Below are 27,558 nucleotides of genomic sequence, written 5' to 3'. Positions count from 1 at the left end.
AGACACGTGTATCCAGACTCGTGCAGACTGAAGCTCTTTCCTGCCCGAGTGTGTCAGAGAGTGTTCCTGTGTAAAGGGAGTGAAGTGTCAGAGATCTCTTGACACGGGTCCCCGTGGTGCAGCTCTTTAGGACATGAATTGTGTGAGAATAGAGCCAACTCCCTACACATCTCCTGTCCTTCCCTTCCATTTTCTGCCTGGATGAATGAAACGTCTGGACGAGAGCATTTTCATCGTCCCCACAGACCAAACCAAGTCAGGGATGAAGAGATGGAGAGGAGAAAATAGGAGGCTCTAGAGAAAAGTAAAAATTGAGAGTGGATAAATGGGAGGCCAGGACACGAGGGTCGAAATATCCATGTGGATGTTTTCCTCCATCTTAAGCGAAAGCAAGTTGAGTCTCGACTACAAAATACCACTAGGTTTCTTCCCAGAGGGACTGGGCAAAATGGAGCCCCTAAAAATGAATGACATTTAATTTGTCTCATGATAAAGGTGCTCATATATTGAACAAGCACTGTTGTCTGTGTTTTGACGAGGAACGGAAATAAAGCTTTCACTCTAGTGCGGTTCTTCCCACAACAACAACAACGACGACAGAAAAACCCTGTCAGTCAAGAAATGCCGGCAATTTGTATTTGGCTGTAACAATGAATGAGTACAGAGCACCATCTTCACATCATTTACCTTGGAGCATCTCAATCAGTGAAGAGGAAAACACTATGGCAGGGCGAGATGTGCGGATGCCACACGTATAGTCCAACTCCAGAAGACGCAATCGAGAAGCTGCCACTCTCAGGGAACGCCAGGTAGAGCTAGACGTCTCACAGTGCTGTGTTCCCAGCAACAATCATGAGGGACTCATCACAGATCTGATCTCTATTTCAACACCTGACATCTTAGGAATTCTTCATGAATACGTATAGAGCTGTCTATCCTACGCTCTCAGAGAAACCGTGACCTTTTTTTTTTTTTTTAAATACAAAAATCTTGAATCTGATTGGTCAGAAGGTGTTGATATATTTTCTATAACAGCACCACTGACAATAGTTCTGGCTGTAATTAAAACCACATGTCTACATTAATGTTCTCCTTCTAATATGTTATCGTTTCTATAGTAACAGCTATTTCATAGGGCCGTTTATGTTCAACACTCCGCATTATCTAAGCCTAATACTAGACGAATTAACAAACTTTATTATTTTACAAATAAAACTGTATATAATCATTGATTTGGTTGAGACACTTATTTAACATTTTTGGAAGATGTCTCCAGTATGGAATTAAATTTGTGCTAACATTTCAAGAAGCGAACAAAAATATACAACGAGAAAGAAGAAGAACAGTGAACTCAGTGGCAAAAATGGAACACGGTCTTCAAATAAACAGCATACTTTCTTTTCTTTTCACTAGTCATGCGTTAGGAATGCGCTGTCAGAGTTTTCGTTGGCGCTTTCAAAAATTTCGTTTACGCTCCGCATGTTTACGCTCACCATTCTGACACAAACCTCTAAAGTGGGCAGGGCTTAGCAGTGATCTACTCTCATTGGCTAGTGAGATTATGATGTCCAGCTGAGGATGATGATGGTGATGATGACAATGATGACGCCGAAGCTTGAGAGCTTGCCGCTCCTGAGATCTCATCTCGAAAAATTAGTCGTATGAGACTACTCAAATCTCAAATATTAATTACGAACTAATATACTGACTCAAGTAAGCAAGTCATTTCCCCTACAAAGTACAAACACTATAACTATACAGAGAACTGCATACAGAACGCTCTCTAAGATTCACAACACTGAAGTCTCTACTTCCTGTTCAGGGAGCTGTCGATCCAAATCTCACTAGCCAATGAGAATAAATCGCTGTTAAGCCCCACCCACATGAGAGGTTTGTGCCAGAATGGCGAATGTAAACTTGCGAAGAGTAAACGGAGACTCTGGCAGAGCATCCATAAACCATGATTAGAGAAAGCGAAGCTTAGGAAACTGTTAACAAAGAATTCTGTTTATTTATAAGTCCATGATAAATTTTTGCCACTGAGTTCACTGTTTTCATTTTCAGAGTGTTTTTCTTCTGTCTCATTGTATGTATTTTTGTTTGTTTCCTGAAAAGTTACATTCAAAACTTTTGGATAATTTAAGTCCATACTCCAGTGTCAGCGCTTTTTTTCTTAACATCAGAGGTAAAGCTGTCAATTTAAGAACAGTAAATAAACTGACATGTCATTCGTTAATAAATAAAAATTGCAATTGCAATTGTAAAATTGCTGTAGTATAAGGAATAAAACACTTCGATGTTCTAACAGTAACTTTGCTTTGTCTTGGGCCGCATCACACCACCCTGCTGTTGATTGCTTTCCTATTACAATACCCTCTGTCATGTTTTTTGTTTAACTTATCATGCTTTGTGTCCTAAAAGGGCAATTAATGCCATTAATGACAAAGTTTTATGTATAGATTCATTGAGAAATTTGATAAAATATGATCATAAATACAAATATTCTTCTTCATCAATCAATATTTACACATATGCTGTTCAAGTAAAAACAAAGCACTTGATAGGAGAAAGAAACGTTATGCTTCTTGTACGTATTATTTCATATCGCATGTGGCAGATCATATTCAGTATCAATCTGAGTAGACGTTTTAATGATCTTTAGTCCAAAATCTCCTATAGGTGTTCACCTGAGATGATACCTGGTACTTGTGAAGGCCATAGCATATGATTTACATCATTTTCATCCTCATCACACCATTCAGTAATTTCACTTACAAAGTACAAACACTATAAGTATACAGAGAACTGTAAAATTCACAACACTGAAGTCTTTACTTCCTGTTCAGGGAGCACACCATTCAGTGAGCCCTCGTGTGCTGTCATAATGATAATGAGTCTTTATTGATCATGTATACATTACAGCACAGTGAAAGTCTTTTCTTCGCATACCCCAGCATGTCAGGAAGTTGGGGTCAGAGCACAGGGTCAGTCATGATATAGCGCCCCCTGGAGCAGAGAGGGTTAAGGGCCTTGCTCAAGGGCCCAACAGTGGCAGCCTGGCAGTGCTGGGGCTTGAACCCCCGACCTTCTGATCATTAACCCAGAGTAACCCTTAACCGCCAAGCCACCACTGCCCCCTAGAAAAGACCACGCCCATCAAGACAATGAAGCTTTAAATTACCTGTCTGTACATGATGACCTACACGAGAATTTGTAGAAAGTTGAATTTTGCTCATTTAAATTAACTCAGTATAGTGGACAAAACCACTAAACCAGTGTGTCCAGTTGTTAGAAAACCTGCTATTTACAAGTGACACGAGTTAGAACACAGAGAAACAAGAGTGCTAACATGGTTAGATGTTATCACTTGCAGTGCGGAGGATGTTTATCTTTGTTTTCATCTTTAACCAGGGGTGTGAAGGGGCTCGAGAAGTACACTGCAACCTCTTCATCTATTATGTATATTAAGTGAACTGTAACACACCAAACCACTTAGCCATGACAGTGAGATAGCAGTGTAAAAAGCTCTGAGCTGCAAATCTGAGATGTCAGCTAGCATCATGGGTATGGTTTCATTTCGAAAAGACTCGAGTGAGTGATAAAGGATTAAAGTTCAGATAAATGGAACTCTCTCTCTCTCTCTCTCTCTCTCTCTCTCTCTCTCCATGACAAGTCCATCAGTTTCAGAAGAAGCACACTATCTCTGTTAGCTGGCTTGGTGATATTTTACAATAGGGATAATGAGCTAAGAAAAATTAGCAATCTGATACACCAGAAAATGTTCATTAAGTTTTATATTAATGTGTTCATTCTAATGTTACTTTACTATAATAACAAACTAACATAGGGACTTGTACGGTGGACGCTCCACATAAACAGATTAAATAGGAATGTAGCTGTTGTTCAATGTTGTCATTCGTTTTTTGAAAGGAGTCTCCAGTGTAGGCGTTTAAAAGCTGTAACCTCTCTCATGCACAGAAACGTTTTCGGGACGGAGGAGTTTGTGCTTTGTGGTTTCTCTGTCACATGACAAGCTGCATTGTTTTGTGATAACTTCACGAGTGAGAGAAAAAAGCGAGGATGGTGAGGGAACAACTGTTTATAGCTGCTCTAATGTAAATTATCACAGAAACTAACTTTTCCCCCTCTGCTTTATCAAGGAATACTATCAAGAAATGAAATGTATGATGTCATTTAAAAAAAAAAAAAAAAAAATATATATATATATATATATATATATATATGAAATACATATATGAAATTCTAAATAAATACATAAATAATAGAAACATTATGTTGGGAAATTGCTGTGGTCTAAAAGGAACACAACAGTTCAGGACAAGTCGCATCACACCACCCTTAATTTCCTACAACAGTCCACCACTTACATTACCCATTAAGTATTACAAAAGTAGATCACATCACTTAAAAGAAAGAAATAATAATAAAAAAGGCTAGACTTTCATTCACATCACCTTAAGGAACCAACCAAGAAAAAGGACCAACTAGCATTAAATAGATAAATAAAAAAGACTGATAATAATGATACTACTACTACTACTACTACTACTACTAATAATAATAATAATGATAATAATAATAATAAGTGCTATCAGTCTTTTCCAGTGCTGAAATGCTCTGAATATTGATATCTGACAGAATACACATGCACCGCTGCTGATTTTTTACAACAATATACTACAAGAACTGTATGTAGAAATATATAGAATATGTAGCGATGTGTATAAAATAGGTGTAGTTGTAGTTCGAAGTGTGTGTATGTGTGTGGTCCCCATGAGCAAAACTGACTTTTAAAAACTGAATTTAAATTTATTTAATTTAATTTTATTTTATTTAAAAAAAAACAAACAAACGACTAAAACTAAAAGAGGTTTCCTTTTGGTCAGTGCAACACGAAATACCTGCATTAATAATTATGTAGAGGAAGGTTCTCATAAGGATGGACAAACGTGTGCGTGTGTGTGTGTGTGTGTGTGTGTGTGTGTAAGGGAAGAGGCTGTTAAAAACAGCTCATTCAAGTAAATGTTTAATAGCCTAAAGCCCCGCCACCCTCCTCCCTTTTTCTCCCCAGACCCACCCTGATCATGTTATTTTAATTGTAGTCAAGTGTTTTAAAAATCCAGAAGAAAAGCAATTATGCTAATCTCTCTGCTCGCTCATCAATCATTTCCAATGGAGCTGTCTGAGCTGCGTTGTGAAGTCCTCTCCAGGCAGGCAGGTGTTCCTCTGCTCATTAAAGTGAGAGAGAGCCCGAGGCTGGCCACTTCCTCCACCGTGCAGGAGAGAGTGTGAAGGAGGAGTGTGAGAGGTGGAGCACACTGCTGCTTCATCACTCTGCACATGCAGTAGACCTCATCTTTACGTTTCAAACAGCTGCTGTGAGGATGAGCAGGAGATAAAAAGTATGAGACATGTCTTCTGATGATTTTATTTTTTATTCCTGCACCATAGCGGCACATTTCATTGTTCCCCGCTCCCACCCCAATTCCATCCAAATGCTTTTTTTTTTTTTTTTTTTTTTTTTTTTTAAGTTAAGCAACGTATTCCGGAGAGAGACCAGACAAATCAGCTGCAGTTTATCGGAGGTGAATTGAAGCTTTGATCGGATTTTCCCTCCACGCTGCTTGAAGATCTGACCTGATGACTTTTGCACTACGATGCGTTCTTCCTTTTCATCTCTTTAGGCATGTCATACGCTGAGCTTGGTTATTCGTATTCAGCAGCCCCCCAGGTGAGTACATTATGTTCTGATGCACAATTTCTAACCAATTGTTATTATTCCCTTTATTTTATATTCTGTGAAAATGAGCAAGCTAAGAATTTCCTTGTTCAAGGAGCTTCTGCATATGATGATAAAGTTCTTCAATAACTTATGCACCCATGCGATTTTTAAATAATAAATAAATAAATGAAGTGTTTTACAGTGATGTTTTTAATTATTCTATCATGTGTCTATGATGTTGCACAAAGGCATCTGGGCCGAGGGAATTGTTTATAGGTCTGCATTCAACAGCTTCACTGCAGAACATTATATCTTCGTCAAAAAAAGTAAAATATCTTAAATATGGTCAAATTGATCTAATATTTCTTTTTATGACATTGTTATAAATCAAATCTAAGTGCATTCAGCCTGGCTTTTGATTTTTTTTTAGTCATTTCAAGCCAAATTCTATTGGTAATAATTGATCATTTCGATGATTTCTAGAAATAAACTCTTAAAATTAGAAACAAACAAACAAACAAAAAAATTCCTATAGAAGAAAACATGCTTGAAATTAGTTTTGAAAAAAAAAATAAAATAAAGTTTTTAAAATAGGTTTAATAATCTTATATTTGGTTAACTCTAATCTTATATTAGTCAATGCTAGACAAATTTGACTATATTTAAGAGATTTCCACAAAGATATTTGTTAAGATCTCATTTTTGCACTGTACATTGTAGGAAAGCAAGGCACATGGTAAGAGTTAAAAGTTCATTCAACCCATTTAGGTGTGTAAAAGATAATAATTCTACACCACAGAAATAACATACCAAACTGTTCTTTTCCAAGCTGCTGATGTGGTACCATCAAAGCTACCTCTTTTGTACCCGTACTGAATACATTTATACATTTAAAAATGATTTAAGATACATAATTGGACCCTAGGGAGCACTGGTGTACCTGTAATTAGCTTTGACGGCACCTTTCCAGGTAAAAGATGCAAAAAAGACTAAAGGCTAATAGATTGTACTTTCGATTGTATCACCTGAGCAGCTTGGGAAAGTGTACTTTGGTACTTTTATTTCTGAGAGTGGCAGAAGTTTAAAACAACAAATTCTGATTTCCAAATATCTCCAGATCTCATTCATTATAAATCATATTATAGTGGGTATAAATGACTGAGTAACTGCAACGAAACTAATTGCAGTAGTAATGCTGCAATGTTTGGACACAGTAAGAGGTTTGTCGAGTGTATCAAGTTAAATCAAATGTAAAAACACAACAAGAATAAACAACATGAAGTGGAAATATCAGTTTTAATGGGAACTTCCTTTATTCCTCTACCTTTACAGATCCTATTATCCTCTAATACTCTGGGTTCCTGCTACGAGTCCGGGACTGATTCTCCATCCGATTCTGCGCAGACTTCTCTCTACTGCCCGGTGTACGAGGGCACATTGGTGACATCTGCCAGACACGACCACAACTCTCCGTATGAGAATGGATATATGAAAGATCACGGGACATACTGTTCGTATAGAACGGATTCAACATGCCTGTATTCCCTGGTATGGGGTTCGGTGGTGATTTTAATCACACAGTAAAAACTTAAATAATGCATTGTTTCTGAACACAAATGATACTGTAATTAAACATGATGAGTTAATTCAAGAGTGGTGCTTTTTGCTGTGAAGGAAAGGTACCAAAAAAAAAAAAGAAAAGTGTTATTTTGATGGATTCCAGTTACATCAATGGAATATTTGAGCATCAGTGTAGTGTCTATCTGTCAATATGGTGTGTTTTTAAAATTATTTTCCATTTGGTACACTTTAAGAGCACTATATACTTCAAACACATATTCAGTTCTATGCATGGAGGAAGTCTTGACATGCTTTATCAAGCCTTCATTTAAGTTAACTGTGTTTTACTTGTAGGGTAAGATCCGAGAGAAAGGGGAATCAGGAACGACAAGTGCAAGGATCACACCTGGGTCAGCTTATTACTCCTACAATCACCCATTTGGATACCAGTATGACTCATATGGGTAAGATATACAGTATACGAGTGGATATCTAAGATGATTTTATACATTTTCCAAAGCCCTCTGTTTAAGTGAGTACTTGGTATTGGGTGTTTAGTTATGGATCTGTGGATGTTAACACGAGAAGGAAGAACGCAACCAGAGAGACCACCAGCACCCTGAAAGCATGGCTTCAGGAGCACAAAAAGAACCCGTACCCCACCAAAGGAGAAAAGATCATGCTGGCTATAATCACCAAAATGACCTTGACACAGGTGTCCACGTGGTTCGCCAACGCCCGCCGTAGACTCAAGAAAGAGAACAAAATGACATGGTCCCCACGCAACAAGACCTCAGAGGAGAGAGGCTGCGAAGAGGAAGCGGAGACCTTCGAAGGGGAGCCGATTAAATCTGAGAACGAATTTGACGGTTTGTTATCTTTAATATTAAACTAATTGATATCTTATAAACTCTTAACATCAAAGGTGCCAAGATTCTTTGGATAAATGCCTTTGATGAACCATTTTTTCGGTTTCCTAAGGAACCTTTTGAGTGATGGATCTTTACCCTTTACTGTTGGTGAATGGGACATCATGAATACTAAAGTCACCAAATGATACCGTTATGTGGGGGGGGGGAATGTTTATTGTAGCAACAACAAAATGATCAAAGAATCACAGACTGAAAGATTTTGTAGGGAGCCAAAAATGGTACTTCTATGGAAGTGTAGGTGTTACCAAGAATTGTTTAGATATGAGGTTGTTCCTCTCAGACTGGTTTTGAAAATGAATGAATAACTCTTCCTTAATTCCAGGCAACCCAAAGGTGGACGATACAGATCCAGCACAAAGCGATTTGGAAGACTTCGACCTCACTGAGTCAGATTCCTCTGAATGTGAACCGAAACCTTTCTCACCCTCGAGCATACATGCAATATCACAGGACTGTCCAGACTATCGACTCAGAGAACCTCTGCTACATGCGTCTACTCCAGATACAAGTTACGACGGTTTTGATAAAACCTGCTTAGAGTCGACGACTGAAGATAGCCAAAACCCTGAACAAGAAGAGACCAAGCCAAAAATTTGGTCACTTGCACAGACAGCCACATCGTTAAATCAGGCAGATTACACATCATGCATGCATAGGAGTCGAGGCACGCGGTCGTCCTCTACGGGCTGCCATTTAGACTTAGAGGACTCTCCGTTCGCCAGTCTCAGAAACTGGGTAGACGGCATGTTTCATGATCCAATGCTTCGGCAAAGCGACTTCAACCAGACTTTCTCCAACTCTTCAAGTTTATGGATGTTGGAGAACAGATTCCATGAACTGACAGATTCTGTTCCTTCGCCCCAGCTCACATGATCAACTGTAAAGTGAACTGTTTTAATATACTACTAAACCAACATGGTATTTTATTTATTTAAAGGTACACCTTTAAACTACACTGTAGCACTAAAGCACTAATGCAAATGCTAATGTTAAGGAGAAGCACAAATGCACAATTAGGAAAAATACATTTTCAAATGTAGCTTTAGAAGAAATTGTCATATATACAGCTTAAAGAAATGCACATACGTATATACTAGTTTATTATTATTATTATTATTATTATTATTATTATTATTATTATTATTATTATTATTATTATTATTACTATTATTATTATTATTATAACCATCTCAAGAAATTTTGTGTTGTTGGCTGTCCATGGTGCTGGAAAAAAAAAAAAAAACACTTTCTCTTTCCTCCCTCTCCTCTTACTTTATTTTTCTTTCTCTGTACTTGCAAGAGTGTATACATTTGGCATGCAATCATGATGTTTTAATATAAACTAATAAACTGAAGAAAATTATTCGTCCCTTTCCATCCAGTGCCTGTTGGTATAGAACTGAAGTTACCAATGTACAAATTTAACCAATGTTTCCCCTATTTATTTACTCAGTAAAATGACACACTTTTCCGTGCTGTTAAATTTGTAAATGAACAGAAACTTTACACTGTAGTCACTCCTTTTCATTACACACAATTATCTCTTAAGTTATAACCTACAGCAGTCAGAGACTCCTTTGAACTCTAAAATAAATTCCACAGACCCTCAGTAAAGATGTATTTTATTAACATAGGCCAACTATTTAAATACTAGGCGCATTATTTAAATGTGTACGATAATATTTGGGGTATTTATTGGCTCTATAGACCCCCTGGATATGCTTGACAGACCCTTGGGTGTACCTGGACCCTGCTTTGAGGACCACTGAACTAAAGTATACATTTGTGTCTAGCTAGTTTTATTTACACACATGTTCATCCAGCACTCTATTCATAATTTACTGTTAGTGTTTGTGTTTCTAATGGATTGGTGCCTTGGAATTTATAGAAACCTGCTTTATCAGCAAGTGTTTAAAGGAAACTGCTATTGATTAAGGACAGCTACTGGGAAAATGCCCAGGAGAGCGAGTTCAGTCATGTGGAGGAATTTTTTCAGGCTTAATTAAACATATCCTCCAACCTTTAAAATAAACAAATAAATAAATAAAGCACTTTAAACTGCTCCTAGCATCTGATCCAGATCCAGTATTGTTGGCTTGTACCCGGTGTTCCCATGTAAATACTTAAATAACTGAATATTAAAATCTTAATCTAGATTTTTTCACTTTCTAAACATCATTTCATCATTATTTATTAAAATATCTTTATAAGATGTTGAATAAATAATATATTTAATGCGTTGTCAGTTCTGTCCAAAGTTCCTCCAATGTAAATGTATCCTGATGCCACATGGGCTGAATCCCAAATGCCTCCTAGTACAATACGCTTAAGTAGTAGAGACGTTTTTAAAATGATTAATCATGAAGCTAGTGCACACTGGTTTAAATTTAGATTTGGGCAATAGGGCAGGTAGTTGGGGTGTTTAATTTCCTATGTATGATTTAGGGTAAAAATTCGAGACATTGCAGCTGGTGTGATAGCAGATTTGCTTGTGCTTTATTTTCTTTCGTATTGCGCTTGGAGTGCTGATGAGGATAAAGTATTCAGGAGAAGTCTGCTACAGCCTCGTGTGGAATTAACAATTTCAATTTAAATAATTCAGGATGAACTCGCCTGGGAATTTCATTCTTCTTCGGTATTATAAATAAGTTATATTCGCCGTAATAAATAAATACATCTGGCCTCTTTAGGAAGTTGGTACTTTTTACTTGGTGTGTGTTGTATTAAAGAGAAGGGGGGCATCACTCTAAAAAATACAACAGGAACGGGAAAGAGGGTTTTTACACTGTCGTTACCACAATGTGTTGGGATGTTATACTGTAGCAGCAGTGTTTGCTTTACTAATGCTTTTCTTCCTGTCAACTGCACAGTTCAGTGCTTTTCTTACAGTTATATATTACATCAGGACATCTCACACCTGCAGGCCACTGTATAGAAATAGAGTAAATTTTATTTATATTTTTACATTATTAGATTTTTTCTTCACATTTGTTTAGCGCGACGCTTTCTTTGTGGAGCTTGTTCTTTTATTAGTCAAAGCATATACAGTATAACCATAAGCGCATACACTATAGAATAGTACTACATTTACATTTACAGTGCTGTGAAAAAGTATTGGAAATCCTGATTTCTTCTGTTTTTGTGTAAATCTCATACTAAATTCTTTCAGAAATTAAAACAAAATCTAAGATAAAACAAAGGCAGCCTGAGTAAACACAAAATCCAGTTTGTAAATGATAATGTTATTTACTGAAAAAAAAAAAAAAAGTTATACAATACCAACTGGGCCTGTGTGAAAAATTATTTCCCCCCATAGTTACTAATTCCCCAAATCTATGAAACTGCATTCATAATGGGGTTCAGCTGGACGAGACACAACCAGGGCTGATTACTGCAAACCCTGTTCAATCAAATCAACGCTTAAATAGAACTTCAACAGCATGAACTTGGTTAAAAGGTCTTACCCAGTAATACACTATGCCAAAATTTAAAGAAATTCCAGAAATGATGAGGAAGAAGGTGACTGAAATATATAATTCTGGGAAGGTTACAAAGCTATTTCAAAGGCTCTGGGATTCCAAAGAACCACAGTGAGAGCCATTATCTCCAAATGGAAAAACTCGACACAGTAGTAAAACTTCCCAGGAGTGGCTAACCTTCCAAAATTCCTCCAAGAATACAGCAACGACTCATCCAGGAAGTCACAAGAGAGCCAAGATCAACATCAAAGGAACGACAGGCCTCTCTATTGCATCAATAAAGATCACTGTTCATGACTCCACTATCAGAAAGACACTGGGCAAAAATGCCATTCATGGAAGAGTAGCGAGGCGAAAACCACTGCTAACCCAGAATATTATTCTTTTGCCAAAACACAGCTTGATGATCCTCAAAACTTTTGGGAGAATGTTCTGTGGACTGATGAGTCAAAAGTGGCACTGTTTGGAAGACAGGAGTCCCGTTACATCTGGCATAAACCAAACACAGAATTCCACAAAAAGATCGTCATACCTACGGTCAAGCATGGTGGTGGAAGTGTGATGATGTGGGGATGCTTTACTGCTTCAGGGCCTGGATAACTTGCAGTAATTGAGGGAGACATGAGTTCTGCTCTCTACCAGAAAATCCTAAAGGAGAATGTCTGGTCTTCAGTCTGTAAGGTGAAACTCAAGCCAACTGGATTATGCAGCAAGACAATGATCCACAGTATATGAGTACATCCACCTCTGAATGGCTAAAAAACTATATATTAAGTTTTGGAGTGGCCTAGTCAAAGACCTTAAACAGGCAATTCATGCTCGAAAACCCTCCAGTGTGGCTTAACTAAAGCAGCTCTGCCACAACTCCACTAACACGCTGTGAAAGACTGATCTCCAGTTATTGGAAGCATTTGGTTGCAGTTATTGCTGCTAAAGTTGGCACAATCGGATTTTAAGTTTAAGGGGGCAAGTTGGGTGATAGGTGTTGGATAACATTTTTTGCTTCAATAAAAAAATGTTTCAAAAAAATAAAAATTGTATCATGTGTTTACTCAGGTTGCATTTGTTTTGTTATATTTCGTTTGAAAATCTAAAATTATTGAGTATGAGATGTACACCAAAACAGAAGAAATCAGAAAACATTTTCACAGCACTGTACACATACACCATACGTGCACATACTTATGTTACTTTATGGGAAAATTTCTCATAGCTATTTCATGAATATGGTTCTAAATGTTTCAATTTGAACTTTCAGGCTAGCATGACTCCATCACAGACACCAGAATTATCATCCCTGTTATCTTTGCTCCTAAAGAAGATGATGTTTGACCAGTATGCTGTCATCATAAAGAAATTAACACTCCAGTCTGTGTCTATACAACGTCACATGATCTCATGAGTAAAGGTGTGATAATAATCACAGCGTGTGAAAGAGAGGCCCTGTAACACAGACAGCTTTGAGAACTTATGGGTCTGTTGAGAAATAATGATGAGGAGAAGGAAGAGTGTGTGTGTGTGTGTGTGTGTGTGTATAAATGCACTGTGGAAACAAACTGATTGCAAAGTTCACAGTATTTTTAAAGAATATTACCACCTTTGTGGCTATTTGTGGTATTCCCATTATGGCTAACTGCAGATTATGTAATAAAATTATTATTATTGTTATTTTTTTTTTCTGCTATAGAGATTCTATCTTATCTGAACTGTAAAAAGAGACCCTGTAAAATTACAATACATGTTACTAGATAGTTCCTGTAAATAATATTTACAGCATTCATACTGTGTTTTAGAAAACTACACATTAGAAACAGTATATTAATGTTAACAAAAAAAAAAAAAAAAGTAGTTATACTGCAGTTATGCTACTAATTTAACTATTTTATCGACAAATATACATCTTTAACAAATATGAACAGGACAAAGAATCCCGACAAAAAAATAATAAAAAATACAGTGGGTTTATTAAAGCTACCATTTCGTTTCAGTAGCTAGCTAGCTAACTTTGACGGCTAAGTGTTAACTAACTAATAGCCAGTTCCGTTAATGTTACCTACATGTTAGCTGTTGCCATTGATTACAGTGTAGGTGCAGGATGTAATGACAATCTAGTTCATCTAGTAAGCTAGCTAGTTAGTCAGTGTTAGCTAGGCTAACAGGTCTCCCGCTAGGTCTTGTGTATGGATTTATCCCTGGCTTAAATTAGCTGCACTTACCCTGTCATGCTGATATCACCGAAGCTATGATGTTTTATCAAAAGTTAGGGAAAGAATTATTGTAAGATTGAAAATAGAAAGAAAAGGCAGCAGAAGTGAGGACTCTTTGCTGATTCATGTTCAGTTTTGTGATATTGTATATTACACTGTATGATTACAGTTACTGCAGCTATACAGTAAGGTCCTTTCATACAGTATAACAGGCATTACTGTAAAATTTTCCCCAAAATACCACACCATTTAATATATTATACCGGTCTGGCCATAACACTTTACTGTAGATATCCAGAAATCCTTTACAATGTAACTACACTGCATTAGAGCAATGTAATAACCAACCACATGCTCCTATATACAGTATTTCCTGCTTCCTTTTCAAACCCCATGAATAATACAAATTGTGATTTTCCATGCAGCACAATTCACATGCTCGGTTTCACTCAAAAGATTTCCCTCTGAGCAATGTTTGAACTAGCCACTCAGCTACAATGTAGAAGCCCTTAATGATGAAGCCTTTCCGTTCTCTATCACACACACTGGACAGGACATAGTGCCGATGAGGGTTAATAAGCATCACACTGTCTCTTGCTTTCTGTCACTGGCCCCAATTATAGCAGCATGGCTGCTTCTTTTCCAACCTGAGAGCTCCGGGCTGGAAAACTCTGTTCCACTGAACGCACCACCAGAGACCCAGACGCCTCACACACAACGCCACTGAGCCAATTTGGCATGCCAGCAGAGAACATTCTTTATGAAATATATATATATGATCTTTCCCCAACATGTATTGTTCCGCCCTGCTATTTCTTATCATGCCGAATCACCTCTGATGATGGGTAAACGTACCAGGATGGGACTAGAGCCTGTTGTGCTTTTGCTCTAAGAGCAGAATATCATTCACATCTCATTCCCATCTCTTTGCTGTTGTTAGGTTCTTCTTGCATTTCTTATGGAGCTCAGAGAGGCTAAAGTAAAAAAATAAAAAAATAAAAAAATAAAAATGGTCAATTATTTGAGTGTGTTATATCGAAAGGCTGTAGTGTAGCTTTGTGGAAGCACATTCACACACTTTTTAAAATTGGAACCCTTGCTCGGTCACTAGAGATTTTAAGATTCAGGTTAGACACCTGGCAAACACTTTTGACTGCAACTGTTGTATCTACAGTATCTAAAGTTTTCGAAGACAGATCAACTAATCTGTCGCGATTAAGCTAAGATTGCTAAACTAAAAACTGTGAATGCATGAATATACGTCTGCATTTTGCAGCTTTCACATATTTCACATGTAAAACCTGAGGATTATACCTGCAAGTCATGAAAGAAGCTGTGGCATTAAATGAATGCTAGTTATGTAAGATATTGTGATTCTATGAACCTCAGCTTATCCACAGGAAAGGTCAGAATTAATTGGATACCTTCTTGCTGCATGGAAGACCTTCCAACAAAGTCACAAGTAGGTTTGAAATTAATACGACTGTCATACACAGATCTTTCCCTGGAGCCTTCTCACAGAGCTTTTGCTAGGTCGGTGCTTGTTGCATATGAACAAATTAGAGAAGGAGCTGATTGGCCATGGTGATTACGTCCACCGTCCAGTGAGCAAGTCTCTGTTTAGACAAGGTAATCCCTGGCCTCTTTTCTCCATGACAGGTGAACAGTTGGACAGAGAACACACTAAAGGTTCAAGGTCAATTAATTGTTGTGCATAAATTGAGTAATCTGACCTTGAGCTGAAACCCCAGGTTTAACTACAAGATCATCCCAGATTCATCTGTTCACCAATGAGTGCAAGGTGAGCAGTTTTACCCCTTCTTTCAGTGAAGTGATTGCTTGTAAAAAGGCAATTTATAGAAATACCCATTTCAGTTCGGCATCTTGCATAGGTTCATAACGAGGAGCCTTAATGGACTCCAGCACACATGGAAGAGCCCACACTGGATACTTGCCCCCAAAGAGGTCCCTCCTACAATAATGTGATATGCTACTGTCTAATGTCTGTCAAATAAAGACTTCGATGAGGACTTCCCTGAAGAAAAGTCAGTATTTTGGGGAATCCAGCAGTGCACCAGACCCAGTCCATAAGGTGCACACCATTCCTGGAACAGCTTCCATCTAAGGGCACACAACACCATATATAATCTGCAGTCTGTGCAAAATCCACAGGGACAGTTAACTTGGCTGAGGGTGCCAAATCTTCCTATCAATTTGGTATAGTATATCTGTTCAGGGAGGAAGATACCAGGATGTTACGACCACTAGCGAAAGTAGCAGTGGGAACCAAGGTCTTGCTGGAAATTTTGGAGCCACTTTTTGTAGTAGTATTGTGGCCTAGTTGCTGGAATCTGTGCAGCATGGGAAGGATCATTGGTAGACGCAAAAAAGTGTACAGTAGATGATGAAGCTAGTTCATCCTGTCCCAGCAGACTGTCTGGCAATAGGCAATCAGTTAACTTGCCATCGGCTAAATGGTCCACCTTGCACTGTAGCATATAGAAGTCTGTTTTGACCGGCTCTGAGAAAAAGTGCATTTGATGCCATGGGTTGCACATCCCTATCTGATCTTACTTGGCCGACCACCATTTAGAGTGTGGCTGTCATGGGTTGTTCAGAGTAACAGATACAAACCGAGAGCAGTCCATTTTAACTCATTTATGGAGACTAGATGTAAGCATATGGTTTCAAATCCCGAATTATTTTCAGCATGAAACTCCCAGACATGGGTGTACCTCGGACAAGGAATAAGGAGGAAGACCTTATTCCTTATTGGGCAATAAGGAGGGCTGTGTTGAAGGACATGAACTTCTATACTGTGCGATCTTAGTTCCAGGATCAACAATTTCAGCTGAGTCAGGTCATCCATGTCCCTATAAAGTAACTGGGGTTATTTTCTTTGCTTTTTACTATGCTCATCAGTCATTGCTGGATGGAGGTGTTTAGTTTAAAGTATTTTAGGCTACAGCCAGTCGCACCAATGTTAGTATTGGCATCTCTGCACTGTCAGCACATGACAGACATGGATGTCTGAACCAGACACTACTTCTTAGTCAAGGCTAAGGCAGCAAGTGCATAGTTGGTGCCCATCTTGAGCTTCCAGAGCATTCCAACTCTGGATACATCAGGAGGTTTGTTCAGTCATGCAGCAAATCGAGAACAGTGTGTGTTAATTTGCACACCTCGCAGCTGGGTGGAAAAACTTATAACTCTGGGGGCAAAATCGTAAGCCTGCAAAGGTGGTTTCGGATTCTCACAACAAAAAAACTTTCCCCTGAATGGCACTCCTAACTAAAACTTTCATCCTTAAAAGCTATTCACAAAACCACCAAGAATGCAACTAACTACACAGTGAGAAAGGGGAAGGATACAAGTTCAAAGCATATATTAGAAGGGTCAAACACAAACGGACAAGCAATCGACACTCAAAACAAAAGAGAACAGGCAAATAGAGTAAACTGGCGAGCATAAAAACAAACCAGAAAAACTAAACACAGGATACAAAGTTTCAGATTTGCATTGATAGAGAAGGCAAGACCTCACAATAAGATACCGAACACTGAGAGTATAAAAGCAATGAGTCAGTGGGGAAGCTGTGTGAATGAGGTGAATGAGTATTCTGGTGATGGGGCCGTCTGGTGGTGTGGGGTGGAATTGTGAGGTGAGACCAAGACAGAGAATTTGAAGCATGTCCTACTTCATGAATCAATGTCTACAGTCAGCGGTAAACTAATAAAGAAACCCCAATGCATGACGTCAGAAAAAAAAATGCTCACGTAATAAATCTTCTGGAAATTCAGCATAGCTGATTCATGTGTAATGACAGGATTTGTAGTTTTATGTATATTTAATATACAGTTCATATATGAGACTCTTAATCTCAGGCTCATTGGTTTGAGCCCCATGCTGGGCACAAACCCAGCCACTCTCAGTGCCGGTCCCAAGCCTGGATGAAACAGGAGGGTTGCATCAGGAAGGGATTCCAGTGTAAAACCTGTCCGATCATAAACCGGATTTCCATGGTGCAGACGGATGAGACACTGTGGAGACCCCTAACGTGAGCAGCCGACGGAAGAAGAATTAAAATATTGACATTTGCATTACATACTAGCTACATGTCGCCAAGTAGCATAGAGTTGTGTAATCATCTGCATTGGAGTGACTGCATCAACACACTAATCTCTAGAATAATTCAGCATTCAACACAATATGTTTTTTAAGCTTGTTGTCATTAAATACATCCAAAATAGAAACTTGAATGCAGCAGTAACTGTAGCCTTTCAGAAGTGTTGGTAACACTGTCATAGTGACTTAGGACTAGCTTACTTTTCACAGGTGTAGTTATGAGTAGGAACTATAGTACATTTAGTCTTAAGATTATTTGTGAATATGACTCTTGGACAAACACCATAAAGAGTCAGTTAGTGTTCATGAACTGAAGTGCAGACAAATAGCCCCATCTAGCTGTAGGAAAATGAAAGGTTAACGCAGAGATAACTCATAAGGTGTAGACCTTCCATTCCAGGCTTTGAACCTTTCTGCAGTTAAATGTGTGCAAGTATAATCTCAATAAAATATCAATAAGAGGTCCTTGTAAGAACATGTAGGAAATATATATATATATATATATATATATATATATATATATATATATATATATATATATATTATAGAAAACGTGTATTCTTGAAGTACAATGAAGAATGGTTTGGGTCATGTGATCAGTTACACCACCAGCGTAAATTTCATGGAAAACAAAATACTGGCCACACATTATCATTGCTATTTCCGTTAACGAGGCAAAATGGGACACATTTTTTGTGCTGCCAGCTTTCAGCCTGATCCCAGAGCTCCACACAGTGTGCAGATCACCAGATTAAAGGTTCTCCTTCTGTTTTACTATCACTCAGTTAGCAAACAAATATCATGGTAGGTTTTATACTGTGAAAATATTGATATTTTTGCCCCATCACCCACCACTAGCAAGTGTCCACATGAATTTGACTTAATAAGCTGATTAAAAAGGCGAGCTCCATCAGGACTGGGTTGATCAGGTGGCGGAAGTTAGGATGCTGAGGACAATGAATGTTATCATGAGCAATGACATGCACCCACTTCATGCCTTGGGTGATCCCACCAAAATGTAAGACGGAACGACATTGTAAGTCTTTCCTGCCTTCTGCCATCAGGCTCTTTAATGTGCAATAACGTAATCTTTTAAATTTATTTGTAATTGTTTTATTTTAGACATATTCACAATTGCACTCTTTGTAGTTTTGTATATTTTATATATCTTTTTAGCATTATCAGGTATAGGTATAGTATATTTTAGCATAAGGTTATATTTTACTAGCGTAGTTATATTAGTAGATCGTTGTTTGCTTGTAACAAACCTCATTTCCTGTGAAGGATCAATAAAGTATCTCTCTAAGGAATTTCCAAAAAAAAAAAAAAAGGCAAATGAATAACTTTTTTTTGTATATTTTGGGCAAAAATGCTGGGTTGGGGTTTAACAGGTAATATGTTTCTATGTTGCTAATGTGTAGATTAATGAAAAATGCCAAGCTTCATTTTTTTTTTCCTGAAAAACTAGTACATTTTTTGATCAGTTGTATGATTTTATTACACAGGAAACCATGACACACAGGTCAAAGGGAATAATTTATAAATCAGAAGATCTCAGTGGTGGTGTTTCTGCTGAAACTGCCGTCCACAGTAACCACACGTACCCACTTTGGTCACCTTGTCCTGTGAAAACACACACGAATGTACTGTAACGTTTAACATTTCACAGATTTCCTGCAATACTGGGTCAACCAAAGAACTGCACACTTATCGAACTTATCTCTGAGGAATAAATAATGTTGTTCTTCGCATTTCGGCAAACTATTGAGAAGAAAACATGTTTATTTAGAGCTCTGCTGGATTACCAGGTTGATATAAACTTTGGGATGGCCCAGAGCTCCTCCACCTCCGTCACAGGACACCACTCGAGCTTCTACATCGGATACCGGCTCCTCCGCCACCAGATTTATAGCGAAGTTCTGATTCACCTGCACAATGACGACGCATACAACAACTTCACAACACAGTAATGAACCTCATGCTCGTCATATAAACAGAAGACAACTGTAAGAGTTACCTCTTTTTGTCTCCCCACAAATCTCGCTCTTCGTATATCATTTTTATCAAAAACCTGTGGAGGAAGAAGAAAACAGACTTTTAACATACGCTCGTCCATAAATCTCTGGTTAGACTGCTTCAATATTTCAGTGCACAAATCAGAGAGAGAAATATTGATTTTTTAAAAATTTTTTTATAACAGATACGGGTACCTGCATGTTTATGTGCCCGATAACCGATATTTATTTATTTATTGTTTTACTTCTGTTTTTGACACAATGATAACACCACAACTGAACTGAACAAACTGTTTTATTTAGAACAATTTTGTCAATTTCACTTCCTCCTTGCATACAAAACAAAACATCTCTTATTTATAGATCAATACATAGAGGGCTCTGAAAGAGTGCAAATAAATAAATAAATAAATAAACAAATAAATAAATAAATAAATAAATAAAGTGCACTGTTACTCTCTTTTTCTAAATAAAAAAAAGTTTCGATGAGGTAAACAAACAGGTAAACAACTAAAGCACAAAAATAATTCTAACAAATAAATAAAAACAGATGCAAAAACCACCCAAAACAAACAAAAAAAAAACCCAGATGCAATTCTCAAAACGCCTTTTATTGGCGGATCCGATATTACAAAATCCGATATCTTGATTATGGAAATATCGGGGGAAATATCGGTAAGACCGATTATCGGTCGATCTCTAAGGCAAATCCTTACAGATGGGGAGTTTCTTCATCTCAGTCTCTTTCATTTCCATTTATTTTGGAACTGTAATGAAACTATTGACTATTTTGACTGTAATGAAAATATCTGGTCAAACTGCTATTTGAAGGTAGTTACTTCCATACAGGCTGCCGGATATAAAACTTACAGCAGCATAACACACTCGCCCTCTTGGATGATTGTCTAGTGTTGCTCTGATTGACAGGGGAGAGACAGTATGTCCCGCCCACCCAGAAAACACAGGCAAAATAAATAGTCCTCCCATTTCCACACAGACAGTACCCCAAGCTCAGGATCGAACCATGGCATATTCTTGACTCGACATAGAACTTAATTTACTGCAGCTGCACTTATTTCTACTTTTAAACACCGCACAGTGGAATTCAATTCAGCGATAGTTCAAGGTGACCCACGTTTAGTCCTGACACACATTCCTGCATGGCATTTTTTTAAAAATGGAAATCCAAATGTATTGTTTTTGTTTTCAACACACACACACACACACACACACACACACACAGTAAAAGATGATCACAGATCCCAGGAAAGCAAACAAACCCAGCAGTAGTTCCAGATATTACTTGTCAGATGTGTGCACACTCAGAAGAAGAGGAAATAGTGGTATTGGAGCTGCCCAATTACAGAGCACTGATAAAAATAATAATAATAAAAAAAAATGTTAAAAAGTGTGCTGAATTCTAGCCACTCATTTCACGAACATTTCAGTTGACTGATTTCAGATGTATTTTCATACGACAGTGGTCTGCATCACAGTGTTTCTCAATTAGTCCTTACAGAGAAATTACACTTGGTCTGATATCAACATTTTTTGTAATGGTATCATTTTTGGTCCAACAGTACACACTTCCATTTTTATTCAGAATTTAGTTAAAGAAATGTCTAAGCAGCCTGGGGCAATACTTTTCAGTGTGGCATGTTTTCCACGAATAACACCACAAGTAACATCACTAATTCATCAGCAGACAATTTATTCTCTCATGCTTATAGGTATGCATTATTATTATTATTATTATTATTATTATTATTATTATTATTAAGTTTGGCAACACTGCTCTCCCGTTTAAACGCTACCTAAAACCGTCAACAATAAAAACAACAAATTAAAGAGAACAAAACACGAAATATAAAGATAGATTACACATTTTTTTTTAAAACTCTGAGTCGAAACATTATATTCTCAGCTTGTCACTGAAACAGATATTAGCAGCAGTCTTTCTCCACACACATTACGACAAGTCCCGCCTCTCTACATTCGGATTGGTCAGGCATAATTCACAGTAGACAATCCCTGTGCGAACTGTTTTTCAGCATGAACTCCAAGCCAATCATAGTTCAGGAGGTGTGACTTGTCATAACTCAAATGAGGTGCGGAAAAAAAAAACAATGCTAACATTTAGCATCACACTCAACTGGCTTTCATGGCTTATATAAATTAATTAGACATTCATCGGCGTTACCTGTCCCGTGTGAGTGATTTTTTCTCCATAGTTAGAAACAGGAACACTGCACTGCTGAACCGGTACCGCAGAAAGTCTTGAAGTTGTGAGGAAAGTCCTCGTATTTTTAGCGAAGGACAAGATCTTGGGAAGGATGGCCGCCATGTTTTTCCCACAAGTCCCTCCCAGGTGTAGCTTTTAGCTCGGCGGGTGTGAAGTGGGTGTAGTATTACTCTCTCCTGACACCTGCTGTTCGGGAGCGTGGATAACCAGTTAGATTGTTTATTTATTTATTTGTCTACATGCACGTTTTTACACGTTTATTGCAAGCTAAACTATACATACAAGGCTAATGAAAAAAAGTGCACAAATTGCATTAACCCAACCACAACAAACATCGAGCTGTCTCTTAAAACAAGACACTACAGGTAAAAATGATGACTTTCGTCAATATTTCTTTTTTCTTCAGATTTTTGCGTGAATTGCCTCAATAGCTAAATAATAAATCTATAATTTATATATATATATATATATATATATATATATATATATATATATATATATATATATATATTTTAAATATTCATCGTATCAATAACGTTTAATTTTTGTCCTGCATCTACAGAGTGCCTTCTTTTAAACCGTAGTAATAAAAACACCCAAACAGAAAAAATGTTATTTCCCTGTTTTTGACATTCCTTGATGGTGTTAAGCCCCGCTCACTTTCAATATGACGTCATGCAATAAATCATTATTCTGTTATTACCTGTTATTCTGTTACATATGCCAGTTTATGTGTCATTATGATATACAAGTAATTTTAGTTATACACCTTATAAACTACTACTACTACTACTACTACTACTACTACTAATAATAATAATAATATTTATAAGTACCCAAGGACTCTCAGAACGTAAACCCATGCAATAACAATAAAAATATTAACATTTAAATAATAAATAAATAAATAAATAAAACTGAAGCTTGAGTTTCCAATTAGTGCAAACAGATTAAAACAAAATCAAAATCTCTTTCCTTTCTATATTTAGCGTTATTCTTTCTTTTCTATAGTCGATAAGTTTGTATGTTTAACTAAAAAAAAAAAATCTCAAGCTGCATTCATGAAGTTTAAGACGCTCATTCATTTCTTTATTTAAAAGAATCTTCCTCTGGAACATTTTCTTGGTTAGACAAACAAACAAACAAACAAACAAACACAAAGAGATTCTAGTAAACTGTTCTGTAGAAGTCTTTCTCTTGAAAAAGGCTTCACAGAGAAATAACGATTTTAATGGTTTTAACATCAGAGACTGATTTATGACTTGATTAGGTTTGTGAATGCACATATATTTAATCAGACAGTCTCACTTGGATAAATAAATAAATGTAAATATTGGAAAGAGATTTGTAAGAACATCAGCAATGAACTGCCAAAGACTGATCGGGATATCCATTGTTAAAATAAAAATACACTCCTATTCACATGCAGTGTGCGCGGACAGAAATTACGAAGAAGAAGAAGAAGAAGTAGCAGCGGTAGTAGGATCTCGCGCATGCGCACATCATGACTGTCTCCTCTCAAAGTCACTGACGTCACAGCGGAAGTAGTGGATTTGTGCTGAATTGGAGCATGTGTGTATACAGCGCCGTAAACTGGATCAACAACGTATAACTGTTACAGTATTTCAGTTAATATACAGTTTATAGAAGAGGTATGTGGAGTATGTTTTTTTTTTATTCAAATTCTGTCGTTTAACTGCACTAGCTATGTGCTCCATTTTAGCTAGTTAGCTAAAAAACTAACTAGCCAACCTAGGACGAAAATACATCAGGGATTCAGCCTCCAGTTCCAGTATTCAGGGGTCAGAGATGTATTATGTGATAATTTGTTTTCTAACACTAATATATAATTCAGGAAAAGGTGTGGGAAATACTGCACTGGAAATAATTAGGGATGTATACTATGCATTGAATGTACATACAGTTAATTAACACAACATGGGAGTTGCACCCAGCTAACAGTTCTTGTTTGCCAGAATGTGCTGAGAAGAGAACTTGATAAGTTCCCATTTGGGTTTTCCAGTAAGAAAATATCAAGGTTAGTTTACCTGAGCACTTTTTACATATGTGTTTTAAAGTTTCCAGAACTTTTCAGGAGCAGTGTTGACTTAATTTAACCAAAATACAAACAAACAAATGAATTAATATGTATAAATAAATAAAATAACCAAAGGGGAACTTTCTGCATTTGCTGGGTAGTTCCACCTAGGGTTTCTATAGTAACAGCTAAGTCACACGGGCTTGTATGGCAGATGCACCAGACAATCTAATAATAATAATAAACGGATTAATAACGTTGTTATTTAACAAATAAAAACATCATTGATATGGTGAAGTTTTCTGTCAGATGTTCATATAATATTTGTGGAAGGAGTTTCCAGTGTCAGTTTTGTAACAGTCAGAGTTAAAGCCGTGTCTTTTGTATTTTCCATCATGGGAAAGTCTCCAGGACAGAGGGCTTTGTGGTTTCTTAGGATCAAATGTAGCTTTAAAAGGATAAAATAAATGACAAAAATGTTCTTTGAGCAATGGAAAATTGTAATTGTTGGTAAATTGTTGTGAGTAGAACAGAACCTATGGATGTTGTCTTCTTTGTACAGGTGGTGGCGCCATGGCACCTACATTACTCCCGTCTCTGCTCGGGTCACTGACTCGGCAGCTGTCTTGGGCTGTGCGGTATGCGTCTGTCGCCTGTCTTCCTGCTACTGGAGCACGTCGCTGCATTTCCACCATCACCGCTGCTATGGTTCAGGCCAGAGGAAGATTTCAGGCCCAGCACAGTCCTTTCCGAGCACCGTTACTTGGACAGAACCAGGAGTTTGTAGCTCTGCAGCCTTCGATGGGCATGAAAACCAAAACAGCTCTGAAGAAACGTTGTAAAGACTGCTTTTTTGTCCGTCGCCGAGGGCGACTGTTTGTATTTTGCAAGAGCCACCCGAGGCACAAACAGCGGCAAGGGTGAATCTGTTCTGAAGCTTTTCTGAACACCGTATTCTCTGTAATAATAAAGCCAAGTGTGTCACTTGAATGATGAACTTGTAGACTTTTTTTTTTTTTTTTTATATATAAATCTTTAGGTAGCCTTGAGTTTTAGTATGAGATCAATGCACTGTGTCTATCTTGTATTGCATTATGTCCAGGAGAGGGTGAAGGATACACTTTGTTGAGTATGAAACCAGCTATGAAGCGCACAGAAAACATTTGAAAGTGGTTTTCAAGTGAGACAGAATCCAAACCAGGCACAGAGCTGAGCAGTTGAGGGTTCAGGTTCTTGCTCAAGGACCCAAGAGTGGCTTTACGATAGAGCTGGGATTTGAGTACACAACATTCTGCTCAACTATCACTACCCCACACAGGCTACAGTGTTCAGCATTGCCTAATCTATTTGTCAAAGCCACCACTTTAAGCTAGTTAACTGTTAAGTATTCATTTAGGTATTATTGTCAGGTTAATTTATAATTACCCACTAAACACAGAATGCTTCTCCAACATTAGCATTTGGTTCCCGTTTGGTTATTGTTTTGGGAACCATTTCATAACGTTCAGAGAAAATTCTGTTTTGGTAAAACATTATCCCGACTGTTACCGAAATGATCCGGGAACTTGTGGTTAAAGGTTGGTTTTAGGAATTCGTTTTATAAATTCAAACTAACGTTCTTGTAACATTCTCATACAGGGCATTGCAAAATGGTTGATTTTAGGCTTTTTATTGTCGTATACAAACTAACAAGGGTAAACATTTACATAGACTTTACACTGATCAAAAGGGAATGCCGAACTAGGCTACAGGTAAACATTTCAGTTATTTTATTTCCGTAGTGGTATTGTTGTCTTCTAATCTATGAATACACGAATGAAATGTAGATGCAGTGATCTTGCAGCTTTTCAAATTGAAAGACTATTTTGCCTGTTGGTTTAGTGATCCTTGTGTTCGATTCAATTCAATTTTTATTTGTATAGCACTTTTAACCATGGACATTGTCTCAAAGCAGCTTTACAGAAATATATAAACACAGGATACATATTTTGAGAGCGTGAATTTGTCCTTATTGAGCGAGCCGGTGGCGACGGTGGTGAGGAAAAAGTCCCTAAGATGATATGATGAAGAAACCTTGAGAGAAACCAGACTCAGAAGGGAAAACGTCCTCATCTGGGTAACAACGGATAGTGTGAAAGTAAGAGAAAGTTAATTATGGTTTTTATATGAAGTCTGTTTGTTGAACTAGTCCACTGTTCACTAAAGGAGTCCTGAGTGTAAAATTGCATGTGGTAATTGCAGTCCCAAGGCCATCTCAGCAACCGTAGTCCCAGCAACCACAGCGAGAACGTCCATGTGGAATTGAGGTCCAAAACCATTTCCATGGTACTTCAAGCGGTACCATCCTAAGCAATCTAGAGGCTGTAGCCTCCAGTTGATGAGAACTCCATCCAGAGGTAGGGCATCAGGATGGATGAGGCAGGTCCGTACAGCAGAAAGGGTCAGGATCACTGGTATCTCCATAAAATCATGTGTGGGTGGACAGAAGGACAACAGGAATAACTTTCCATTTGACCTCTTATCTGTTTTCATTGATATTGGTTTAATAGTAATTTAGAATTTGTTTATTCATAATTTAAATTGTGCAGAGTAGTATTTTAATCACATTTAGTCTTAGTTAAGTGTGACATAATAGCTCATTTCTGTATGGTCAACATCAGCACACTGTTCTCGACAGTGTCACTGTTCCCCCCCCCCCAACCATGGCATTACAATTTGACAGAGCCCCCCTTTGCGAGATGTCTTTAAAAATATAGACTTCTGAATATACACTCCCCCCCCCTTTTATTTATTAATAATTACCTCTTACATCTTTACATTACGTTACATTGGGAATTGATTGTGTGTGTGTGTGTGTGTGTGTGTGTGGTTGTCTGAGAGTGAGAAAGAGAAAACATACATTTATTTATTTTTCACACCAAATTGTTGAGGCCCCCCGGGCGCCCCCTGGCGGCCCCCACTTTATAAAAACCACTGCCATAGACTTTACTGTTTATAGATTTTAATTACAAAGTTAGTAGCAATAGTCAGATATTATTTAGTAAGTTACTAATGAATGAGTCAGTAGTTTATAATATAAACGCGAATGAATGATGCAGTGTGAAAGAGTAAAACTGTAAATAAAGAGTAAAAAGAAAAAAAAAATGTCGGTAGCGAAGGAGCTCATTGCGCATGCGTCAGGCAAATGCTTCCCTATTGGCTACAGCGTGGACTGCGT

General features: G+C 37.6%; 2 protein-coding genes and 1 non-coding gene across 3 annotated transcripts; 2 read left to right on the top strand and 1 right to left on the bottom strand.

The window, feature by feature from the left end:
• The first annotated feature begins 5,707 nt into the window (after positions 1 to 5,707).
• On the top strand, positions 5,708 to 9,108 carry irx4b (iroquois homeobox 4b). Its single transcript, XM_017480880.3, has 5 exons — positions 5,708 to 5,752; positions 7,076 to 7,291; positions 7,658 to 7,767; positions 7,862 to 8,172; positions 8,558 to 9,108. Exons 1-5 carry the CDS (start codon positions 5,708 to 5,710, stop codon positions 9,106 to 9,108), a joined length of 1,233 nt encoding a protein of 410 aa, XP_017336369.1.
• A 10,410-nt stretch (positions 9,109 to 19,518) lies between these two features.
• ndufs6 (NADH:ubiquinone oxidoreductase subunit S6) lies at positions 19,519 to 22,414 on the bottom strand. Its single transcript, NM_001201206.1, has 4 exons — positions 22,262 to 22,414; positions 20,064 to 20,117; positions 19,852 to 19,974; positions 19,519 to 19,669 (listed from the first exon to the last, which is right to left on the bottom strand). Exons 1-4 carry the CDS (start codon positions 22,403 to 22,405, stop codon positions 19,601 to 19,603), a joined length of 390 nt encoding a protein of 129 aa, NP_001188135.1. The 5' UTR covers positions 22,406 to 22,414; the 3' UTR covers positions 19,519 to 19,600.
• Positions 22,415 to 22,574: 160 nt separating this feature from the next.
• On the top strand, positions 22,575 to 25,331 carry LOC108272321 (uncharacterized). Its single transcript, XR_001814048.3, has 3 exons — positions 22,575 to 22,668; positions 23,733 to 23,955; positions 24,904 to 25,331. It is a non-coding gene; the product is annotated as an uncharacterized LOC108272321 (transcript).
• Positions 25,332 to 27,558: the final 2,227 nt, after the last annotated feature.

Source organism: Ictalurus punctatus, chromosome 12, assembly GCF_001660625.3.
Source record: "Ictalurus punctatus breed USDA103 chromosome 12, Coco_2.0, whole genome shotgun sequence".
Taxonomy (NCBI): domain Eukaryota; kingdom Metazoa; phylum Chordata; class Actinopteri; order Siluriformes; family Ictaluridae; genus Ictalurus; species Ictalurus punctatus.
Note: the sequence above shows the minus strand (reverse complement) of the source record. Positions and strands in the feature narration are given on the sequence as shown.

Coding starts and splice junctions, on each gene's coding strand:
- irx4b (XM_017480880.3), top strand. CDS start 5,708: ATGTCATACGCTGAGCTTGGTTATTCGTATTCAGCAGCCCCCCAG. Junction 5,753..7,075: donor CGTATTCAGCAGCCCCCCAG/GTGAGTACATTA, acceptor CTACCTTTACAG/ATCCTATTATCCTCTAATAC. Junction 8,173..8,557: donor ATCTGAGAACGAATTTGACG/GTTTGTTATCTT, acceptor CCTTAATTCCAG/GCAACCCAAAGGTGGACGAT.
- ndufs6 (NM_001201206.1), bottom strand. CDS start 22,405: ATGGCGGCCATCCTTCCCAAGATCTTGTCCTTCGCTAAAAATACGAGG. Junction 20,118..22,261: donor AAATCACTCACACGGGACAG/GTAACGCCGATG, acceptor CTTCCTCCACAG/GTTTTTGATAAAAATGATAT. Junction 19,670..19,851: donor CCAAAGTTTATATCAACCTG/GTAATCCAGCAG, acceptor GTGTTTTCACAG/GACAAGGTGACCAAAGTGGG.